Source organism: Condylura cristata, unplaced genomic scaffold (assembly GCF_000260355.1).
Source record: "Condylura cristata isolate star-nosed mole 26May11 unplaced genomic scaffold, ConCri1.0 scaffold00022, whole genome shotgun sequence".
NCBI classification, from domain to species: Eukaryota; Metazoa; Chordata; class Mammalia; order Eulipotyphla; family Talpidae; genus Condylura; species Condylura cristata.
Genome location: NW_004567123.1, coordinates 6205958 through 6216938, shown reverse-complemented (window position 1 = coordinate 6216938; position 10981 = coordinate 6205958). Strand labels below are relative to the sequence as shown.

Genomic DNA, 10981 nt, shown 5'->3' with positions numbered 1-10981 from the left:
CCTCAGCCACTTGTATTGGCTGGGAAGCCTATAACAGTTTATGAAGTTCCCTATAGTTCAGATGTCCTTTGCAACTCTGCTACAACTCGCAATTGATTAAATAGGGGTTTAAAAATGACGAGTAGACAGTTTTTAAGTCTCAAAGTATTCTCCTAAACCATGAAACTTTTAAAGACAATTCATGGAGTGGGGACAGGCAGTGGACACACCTGGAAGACACTGTGGTCACCACCGACAAAGGGACTGACACAAGGGCAGCAGTATCTTTTCAGTTGGACAAAAATACTGACCCAAATTACTCATGAGCAGGCTAACCCAAATCTAAACAGAATGTTCAGAAGGGAGAAAAGCTAGCTACACTGGCAGTCCTGGGGTCTAACTGGTCTTGTTTGTCATAGAAACACTCCATATGGTAGCATGATTAATTCATTATACATTTTTATTAAAAAATCCAAACACGCGCACACATACCCACCATTATGGAGGGAGTTCACATCTTAAATGTTAGATATGTCCATCTTCTAAAGTACATCACATTTGTTTTTATGCCCAGGATGCTTCTTTTCCCCTCAAATATTTATATCCCAACTACAAAATGAAGTTGCAAAAAGAGTATATAAAGATAAACGAAACTTTCTTACCCTTATTACAGTATAAACACTTGAGGTGAGTAAGGAGCCATGAGTAAGGAGGAGGAAATTTGCCTAATTAAGGAATGGAATGTTATCAAATAGCTGTTGAAATCGGCACCTGCCTTTAAGTAACTGGTTTGTAGGGCCATGGGCACATGACAACAGTGAGACAACCTGTGCCAAATAATTGCTTCTATTTGTTTTTAGAAGGCACATTTTTCCTGCACCTTTTCTAAATAGCCAAACACAAATTACAGAATCCAGTATTTGGATTCTGCCCACTCTGAGGTATTAAATGCACAAGGAATATTAGTTATGTCCAAATAACATGCAATAGGAACATTTTAAAACCAACATGGTTAAGAGTTAAGATTTTTAGAAATCAAATATTTATTCACATAATTTTAAACCAAAGTCAAAAGTAAGAAATCTGTGGTAATGATTTAAGTGCAAGTAATGCTGGCTTTCTTCCACATGTATCCTTCAGAGGAACAGCAGAACAAGGCAGATCAGTTGTTCTTGAACAAGTCAATGCAGCTTTGCAAGAGGGAGACATTGTTCTGGAGGGAGAATGGAAGTTAAGGCATTATCAAAGAATGGCTAGAAAGAAGTTGAAGACTTCATATGTAGTTACTACTAAGAGTTAAACTCAAACCTATCAACTTAAGCTTTTCACTAAAGATCTGAAACCAGTTAAAACCAGGTCCATGCTTGTCTTCATAATAACAGGATGGGTTTAAACTGCTTTCACCCCAATTTCTTTTTGGCAAATCCTCTCCCTCAGAGGGTATGGGCCTACAGCTAAAGAGCTAGTCACCAACCCACAGCACCTCTGCCCCAATGTGACATTTCTGCTTACTGTGATTTAAAGGTCATATAAACAAGAAGCTAAAACCCTTCAAAAAGCCTAGATAAAAAGTTCCTAAAAATTAGGCACATCATCAAGAACAGAGATATTCATAGGATTTTGCCATAAAGTACTCACTTTAAATATAGAAACTTGGTTAACATACATAACAGTTTGGGTGTGAAGATATTACTTAAAAACAATTAAAAGGTCATACACCAAAGAACTCTGATTTAAAGTAATTATCTGTTGTAGTCAAAAGAATTCAAATACACACAAATGTTCAGTTATTTTGCTTTAACTAATGCTGAAAGTGAGTGGCACCCCCCTTCTCCAAAGGGTCTCCCCCTTCTGTAGCCCCTGCAGCCAAAAAGCTTTCTCAGACAGGACAGCACTCTGGGGCTCCAATTTGGCTCAATCTAGTAATTACTCAAGGGCTATCCTCAGAAATTCTAACTGGGTGGATTTAGACACCGAAAATTTTTGTAACATCCTCAGTACACAGTAATATGTACCTGAAAAATGGAGAATGTTTCCCTCTATCTTTTCTAGGCTAATTGGAAGAACACTTACCTTGGCATGCTTTATTTCCAGTTCAGACATTTCAATTAGATTCTTTCTAAACGCTGCCACTCTTTTTCGCTTGAAGTTCATCAGTTCTATAGGAGAAAGTTTCCAAGAAAACTTAACAATTTTCACTAATTTCCAAAAACTTTTGACAAAAAAAATCTCTAAAACTTGTGCTGTACCATCATCTTTTCTCTATTTTTAATTATCTCTGACAACTGGGCCATGGTTTGGACAATTTAAAACTGTAGTATAGTAAGGGACATTATATTGACATTCTTACCGTTGCTTGTAAAAGTGAGCAGCACCAATCCAATAACCAAGCATTAAAAACTGAAGAATAGCCAATGACCACTAAAGAGATCGGGATGAGCAGCTTTTCCCTTAACCTCTCGGTACAAATGTCACATACTTGCACTAAAGGCTTTTGTTTTCTTTGGTGAAAAGATTTTTATTATTTATGTGTGCAATAACTTGGGTGTAGTCCAGAGGTATGCTGGGGGGTTTAAGAGGATTCAGACAGAGTGGGGAGCAGAACAGACACTGCTGAGGGGAGCAGCAGATGAGACAGGAGAGGTCTGCTGTGCCATTTGTGCTCCCTAGCCAAGGATGGAACTCATGCTGCAGAGGCTGATGATAGCTTGATAGCAAGCACTAAGACCTTACCTGCACCATTGGGAGGCCCAATGGTTTTTGCTTTTACTTTGTAACTATGAAAACTGCCACTCTCATGTCCATACAACTTTTTATGGCTATGTGTAGGAAATGTACCTTTAACTCTTAGCCTTTGCTATTTCTTCTGATAAAATTAAGGATTAATGTCCTATTAGAAATTAGGATAAACAGAAAAACTGATACTTCTATAAAACTTACAAACTTAAAACTCCCTGTGCCCTTTGGTCAAAACCTTCCTAGGATCAAGCTGATACTACTTGGGTGTACTCAGGAACAATCTTAACCTCTTGTCTAACAGCTATACAGAAACACAATGCATGTCTCATGTTAAAAAGTAAACAGTGGGCCCTCGCTAGTGGCACAGCAGGTAAAAGCACAGCACTAAAAAGCTAAAGCCACTTCAGCAAGAGTTTGATCCCTGTCCCAGAGGTGATCCTCATGGTGCAGCAGACCTCTCCTGACCCCACTCTGTCTCTGGTGGATCCTCTCACTGCCCCTGTACCTCTGGCCTGTACCACAGTTCTGTATGCATAAACAATTTTCAAAAAAAAAAAAAAACACTAACAAAAATATCCTTAAATAGGTGTGTTAACATTACCCTGATATACTAGATTAAATACCTATTCCAAGATGTGAAGCTCTCCTCTTTCTAGGCCTGTACACACCATCAATTCCACTATGCCCATTTTATTTTGGCAAGTTGTATGGACTCTAATCAGATCAGTAACAAAACTTACCAAGAACTTTGGCCAAAGAGAACAGGTTAAGACCCATTTATCTCAGTTTTCTACAGAATACTGTAATTTCAAATTTCATACACCCAGGCTTAAATTTTGAAGAGCATAAAGCTAAAACAAACCTTAGACAAAAGTCAGAACCAAATTGGCACTATTAAAAAGCTCGGTGACTTTTCCATTAAAGTGTCGGTCACTAAAACTGGTCTATGTAAGTATCCTAAGATTTCCAACTCAGTTTTGAAATTGGTTCTTTCCCTTATAATATGAAATAAACTCTCAAAAACAGGCCATGGGTTTAAGAACAGAGTAGCAAGGAGGGTCCTTTGAAAGAACCCAAGAGAGGTACATGTGCGTATGTTCAAGACATTCACAAAAACCTTCCATAAAAAGCTTTGTGCTTTGCAGGTAGGACAGTAGGATCCTAAATGGACCTAAAGCACAATAAAGGATCAGAACTCCATTGCTCTTTGCTATTATCAGGACATTTCCAGCTATGCCTAACCAGAGGGAAAAAACTGAGAAAAAGAAGCTTTAAAATGAAGATTTTTTTTCCACAAAAACAAAAACTTCAATTTTTAGAAGGCAGAAAAATTTAAGTGATCGAGGCACAATCAGTATAGTACCACTATATCCATATCTTAACGACACATTCCTATACTTTTGGCTTATGCATGTTTCAGAACCCCTGAGAACTACCGGACAGTGAGCTTAGATATATCCCAAACTGCATCTAGTCCTCTGTATATTTGTACAGAACCTTTTCTGGCTGGCAGCTCAAGGGCCAAGTAGGCACAACCTATGAGTGCATTCAGCACCCAAATCTTGGTTCACAGTCCCTAAGAAAAATAGAAGCTGTCCTAGAATAGCAATTATAAAAAGTAAAAAAGGTCTAAGATTAACACAGAATATTTAACTACTGAAAACAATGTGGTGTGTAATAAGCAACTACTAAATTCCACTGGCTAAGCTTGGACATTATGAGCTTCAAATTAGCATAGCAATGAATTCCAGAAGCCTTTCAAAAATGGGAATCCATGACTAATAAAGATGATAAAGGAAATGTGGGAGTAAGGCAGGCTTGTGCATACACAGGATGATGCCACATGCTGACTCAGAAAGGGAATACTAGAGCAGGGAAAGGGGGGAATTTTGACTTTCTGCAATACAGCCACTGGAGTAAAGAAACACTGACACAGGCTAGTAACTGTGAGATATAAAATATAGGCCAAGGTTTTAAATTTCTCCCCACCCACTACTGATCAGTGGCTAAAGGAAAAGATGGGCAACATCTATCTGCATATGTTACAGTTTAAGAGGTAGTTTTAGTCTGTTGGAATGACATAGCCAGAATTTAATCATGAAATACTAAATTCGAAAAGAGATTATGGTGTTCGAAAAAGGCTAATTATTTTTTTGTCTGAAGTTATGAGTGCAAACTAGGATAGACCTTAGAGCTATGATAGCCAAATACAGTAGTATCAGGTTCAAACTGACAGCACAGGTTGTACTTGAGATGATCAAAATGAGAACACAGATGATAAGACTATATTCTCTGCAAGCTGACTGAAATCAACAGTCAGACTGTAGGGATGAAAGAGAATGATGCTATCTTTCTTGGTAATACTCAACAAAGTTGTTAGGGATAAAAGGAGAACAGTATGTATACAACAATTTCAAGTGACTAAAAAAATATAAAGGTCATGTGCCTAAAAACACGTGGGAGCACATGTATGACAAAGCAGAAAGGGCAAACTACACTATGCTAGGTGACAGAGAAGAAGGCACTCTTTAGCTAACTTCCTTTATAGCTTGAAATATGTCAAAATAAAAAGAAAAAAGAGAGAGAAAGAGAGTCTAAAGAAAAAAGGCCACTCAACCTTCTTTTGCAGATTCAGAAAGCTGTTCAAATTTCTGGCAACACTCTTGTTGGTGTGCTTCTGCCAACTTGACATCTTTGCTTTTCAACCGGGACTTATCCAGTGCTTTGTTTGAGTTCTCATAGTCAATGAGGGCTTTGGTGCGTCTATATAAAAGATCCTGAAAAGACAATGAAATGACACGATAGTGGAACTATCTTAAAAATCCACCGAAGAGAAACATAGGAGAATCCAGTGCCAATGCACTGTCCAAAATGTCAGACAACAAAAATCCATCTCTACCCTTTGTCCCCACAGGCATCAAAATTTGGTTGCCACCAAACATTGCTACAATCTTCAGAATTCTTTTTTTAAAAAAAGATTTATTTATGCATATAAAAACTGGGATGTTGCACAGAAGTATTCACCAGAGAGAATGGGGAGCAGAGCAGGCAAGCCAGGAGAGGTTTGCAGTACCATGGTCAGCAAACTGACCAGGGACCAAACTCAGGCCGCAGCAGTTGATAGCACTGAGACTTACCCCCTAGACCACCAAATAAGCCCTTCTCCAGAATTCTTTACAGGATTATGAGGAAGAAAAGGAAAAAAGCCCAATGCAAAGATTAAAGGATTTCTTCTCTAACTGATTCAATAACTGAACATAATTCAGAAAATTAACCAATGTGACGAACAAAAAGTGCAGTGACTGTAAGGTTGAGTCAACTGATTGTAATAAATATTCTTATAGAACTCCATCCATACTGCAAATCCTGCTTCCAGAGCTCTAACCTGAAATCTAATTAGCATGAAGATTCTTTCACTCATATAGCAAAGTAGAAGTTACCACAGTATTTAAATGAGCACTTATGTTAAAAAACATGACATGAACTTCAACTACACAATTATGGGGCCTCCCTGGTGGTGCAGGATAAAACTATCAAGCTATGGCCAGCCACTGTGGCCTGGGTTCAACCCCTGGCCACATATGGTGCAGCAGTGTATTTCAGTAAACTGGCCTGTTCTGCTCCCCACTGTGTCTAGTGAATCCTCTCACTACCTCCCCAACCTCTGGCCTACACCCCAATTATATGCATAAACACAAATATGCAATGTCAAATTTTATATACACCCAAAACAAGTTTTGTATGATTTAGTACATTTCACATAGAAGTAATAAATATTTGTTGGAGCAGTGCAAACAGAAAAAAAATGTATGCTCCATTTGTAAGTCACTCTCATTACTTTACTTTGGTTTTGGGTTAAGTAATGGTTTGGCTAAGGCTATAGCACTAAGTACAATTTAAAATAAAACTCACAACCCCCCCCCCCCCAAAACCTCTTTTGCGCTAGAAACAGCCCCTTTGGACATATTTTTGGTGAGTCTTGTACCCAATCAATAACCTATAGGCCCCCCTCCCAAACTACTGTTTACTCAACAACATTCATACAGCTCCTATGCAAACACAACTAAGGATGTAACACAAAAAAATGCTCGTATTTCTGTTGTTCATTTTTAACAAAAATACACCTTTAAAGTGAGAGGTGCTCTCAAGTCACAGCAAAGTGATCTTGCACTATGAGTAGCTGAGGACTCCTGTCTTACCTTGGCAGCCTCTATGTTGAGCATGTAGTATCGGAGAAGCTCTGTCAGCTTTAGATCTTCATCTGAGGACACTCTGCTTTCTACTTTCTATTAAAAAAATAAAGGCCATCATCTAAGCAGAAATCGACACATTATAAAATATATATTACCAAAAATCATTAAAATCCTTACCCTAAGTTTTTCGAATAACTCAGCAACCTTCAACAGGTACCTGAAAATACAATGATTTATGGTCTTTGTTATATATGAAATATAACCTTAACATTGTAAAACATGAATGAGTAAGAAGTTCTAGTCTCACAAGTTCTAGACTTATCCATTTAAATGCTTTTGTCATAATCCATAAGTAGATGCTCATAAGGAAATTTATAGCATGCCATACTATGGACATCCTTGGTGGTGCAATGGGTTGAGTGCAGCACTTTGAAGCTAGCCACAGCCTTTTCAGCATGAGTTCAATCCCTGGCCAGAGAAGTAACCCACGTGGCATGGCAGACCTCTCCTGTCTCACCTGCTGTTCCCCTCAGCAATGTACTTTGTCATCTGCCTTTTCTGCTTTCTGGCGAATCCTCTCACCGCCCCTGTACCTCTGGCATGTAGCCCAGTTCTGTACACATAAATAAATGAATCTAAAAAGAAAATACTGCCTCAGAGGTATTACACCAAACCTAGGTGTTAAGTGAAATACTATCTCATAACAAAAATGCTTAAACACAACAGATACCACGCTTGGTATAGTCTCTTCTATGCCACTTGTGAACTTGTAGGGAGAGAGAGATATATTTGCTACTGTAAACTACTGCTTACTTCAAATGAGCCTATATTGCAGGAGAGAACTGACACTATATATCACCAAAAGTTAGACAGCAATGCTTTTCCAAGAAAAACTTACTTTTTGATGACTGTGGGTTCTTCTAAAGCCAGGCTATGGAGGCAGGCTGCGGTGTGGATATAGTCATCTGCAACATCTACAGAAACAAGGACAGCCCTTTTTATATGAATAGGGGTGGCCAATTAGCAAAGCTAAATCACTAATGGATGAATGGTATTTACTTTTATGAGATCTGGTCATTTTGTCAGCTTTTGTGCAAGAATCCTTGATCCGATTGTAATAGTTGATGAGGAAATTCTTCTCTTGCTCAAAGAAGTCATCTACCTCCTAAGTGGGAGGAAAATAGAAAATTAAGAAGCAAAACGTTTAAGAATACAATTATCTGCTCTGCATTAGGACACAGACACAAGTGCATTAGGAAAACCTAAGACAGAAACTCTACAGACTAGGGAAATGCAAACTGACAAGACACCATTTCATAACCAAGATAAACAAAATTAAGTGATGGCAGGAAATGTCAAAACTCTGGTATCGTCCTCTGAAATCCAGCAATTCTCTTGACAGGCCAGTGGTACAATGTGGTAGAGTGCTGCCTGGCTGAGAATAGGAGGCACACTGACATCTGGTAGGTACTAATGAGGGATATTACAATGAGTGGATCCAAGACAGTCCCACACACACCTCGAAAGTGAGTCAAAGGGGCCTCCCTCGTGGCACAAGGGGTGAAGTCAGAACTATGAATTTAGTTCAATTCTCAGCCAAGGTGACCTGCATGGCACAGCAGACCGCTCCTGTCTCACCTACTGTTCCCCTTGAGTGTATTTTGGCCAATCTGCCTGTTCTGTTTTCCACTCTGTGTCTGGTGAATCCTCTCACCTGTGCAACTATGGCCTACACCCCAGCTCTTGCATGCATCAAATCTTTAAAAAAAAAATGTGTCTGACATAAGTTTTCAAGTTTAAACACATATTCTAGACTTTTTACTCAAATCTTCAGCGGCTAAATCAAGACATACTAGGTGGTAACCATTAAGGTAACTCAGCTAAAGAGGGGTCTCAGAGCTGAAAAGTGAAGAAAAATCACACCTACAAGGAAATGAGACTTGTGTGTCAATTAGATTTTATACAACAGCACTATCCAGTAGAAATATGTGAGCCATATGTTTGATTTAAAAATTTTTAGTAGCCTCATTGCAATAACAGGTGAAATTATTTTCTTACTTAATATATATTGTTATCACTGCACACATAAAAATGTGAAAGCAGGACACCTGAAGTGAAATAAAGTCCATGAAATCTTAGCAAGCAAATAAAGTTTTTTTTCTTAATTGTGCCAGTTAATTATAAGTCAAGTGCTCAAATGCCACATGACTAGAGAAAACATAAAGAACAGTTATTCGGGAATACAGCGTAACATTCATTTTTGTGTCTTATTTTCTTTTTAAATTGAGTGACTTCTGTCCTTTAGACAAGGCAAAAAATAAAGACTTATATGTGGGAAAATAAAAATTCAGTGTGTAGCTAAATATAACCCAAACCTGAAAAACTATACTCCTGAGAAACTGACCACCATGTTTCACATGTATCTCTTCCAAAGAAACAAAAGGTCATCTATTTGCATGAAGGTATACTTTTTAAAGAGAGGAAAGCCACTCACCTTAACTCCAGAAAAAAGAACTTCATCAGCACTTTTCACCACACTTTTGAAAAAGCCACCAAACACCTCTTTGGTATTTTTCCGCCTAACACTTAGCTAAAGGAAGAGAATTCAAAATAAAAACTTAATAGTATAGCATATATATTTCCTAGCTTCTTCTAAAGATCAATCATGCACACCGTAGTGTGGCCTGTAAAATTATCTTTTTTCCCATATGTTGCTTATTAGACTTCATGAATTAGAAGCAGAAGAAAAAGCATCTAAGCCATGGCTTATCTCATACATGCAAGCAACAAGATGAGCATGCTAAGAAAATGCTCCAAGTTTCAATGAATTTAAATTCCTTCTAACAATTTCAAATTGAATGGCGGGAGACAACTTTATAGGGAAAATGGTCAAAATCTTTGAGCACAAGTTTTAACACAATGGATCTATGGAAAAGGCCATTTTAATATTTCTATTGTTAAAATTCAGAAATTTAAGTCCATCAAAAAATTACAAGTATTTAAAATGGATAGCCTTGTATATTTTAACTAGATCATGCAAATAAAAAATGTCTTACATCCTGATCATATCCCAGAAAAACATGAAAGTTGCGGTCTTTACTGAGAACAGGATGAGAAGACAGGCGTTGAAGAAAGACTTCATGGGAGGATACAGTCTTCTTAAAAACTGCAAGATATTCACTAAAAGGTAAAAGTACATAACATGGCATTCAATTGACATTCCACTATCTGATCAACACTTCTCCCAGTTTAACCTCACTAGTCTGGTTAATGCCACTAAACATAAAACTCGTAACAGTTTTTTATTCCCCTCCCACCACTGTTTTTGACTCATTCCCCACTGCACCCCAATAAAAGTTTGTGGGTTTTTTGGTATGATTTTTTATCAGGGAATAAGGCTGTTACCTATTTTGGAGTCTGTGACAAGGGGGAGAGTAATCTTGGACTTGATGGAACATATCTTTAATGTCCCAAACATGCATTACTGCTGGTACTTAGCAACCATAGGACACTGATTTCTTTAAAACCATGAAACCTCTGGAACTATGAGAAAATATAAAGCAGTCTTCTCAAGCTAGATATTACCAAACACTCTAAATTTTCCCATGGTAGAAACGTATGGCTGCTGTACTCAGGTTCTCAGGGCTGGCCAACACTGGCCCTAGACAATATGGCTTCAGAACACTGAAGAGAATTCCTAAAACTGAACCTGAATTCCAATATGTTAATGTTGGAAGTGAAAGGAAAAATTATAAAGTCATAACTTTGTAAGAAACTTGAATCTAAACCTCAGCTATAAGAAAAATTATTCTTTTCGAAATAATTATCCCAGATTAGAATAAGCTTTCTATGAATCTGGTTGGAGTATGTTCACACCATCAACATGATTATTCAGAAGACATCTTTGTAACGGCATTCATCATTGCAGCATTTTTTTTAACGTAATATAATCTCCATGGGCTTCCCATCACCAAATCACCTGTGTGTCATCACCATAGTCCAGTGTATTTCCCTACCCCCCAATGTTTTTGAATGTCTCTGGTATATAGCCGTTCATTATTATTATTATT

At 37.9% G+C, this 10981-nt stretch overlaps 1 protein-coding gene across 1 annotated transcript in view; it reads right to left on the bottom strand.

Moving 5' to 3' along the window:
* Window positions 1-427: 427 nt before the first annotated feature.
* Window positions 428-10981, bottom strand: part of SNX5 (sorting nexin 5) — a 23431-nt gene continuing 12877 nt past the window's right edge. The window contains exons 4-13 of the mRNA XM_004686937.2: window positions 10700-10704; window positions 9968-10091; window positions 9406-9501; window positions 7971-8076; window positions 7810-7885; window positions 7089-7128; window positions 6918-7004; window positions 5336-5495; window positions 2053-2138; window positions 428-1192 (exon numbers count right to left, since the gene is read on the bottom strand). Of these exons, the coding sequence (XP_004686994.1) occupies window positions 1142-1192; window positions 2053-2138; window positions 5336-5495; window positions 6918-7004; window positions 7089-7128; window positions 7810-7885; window positions 7971-8076; window positions 9406-9501; window positions 9968-10091; window positions 10700-10704 (831 nt within the window). The 3' untranslated portion in view covers window positions 428-1141. The remainder of the gene's footprint in view (window positions 1193-2052; window positions 2139-5335; window positions 5496-6917; window positions 7005-7088; window positions 7129-7809; window positions 7886-7970; window positions 8077-9405; window positions 9502-9967; window positions 10092-10699; window positions 10705-10981) is intronic.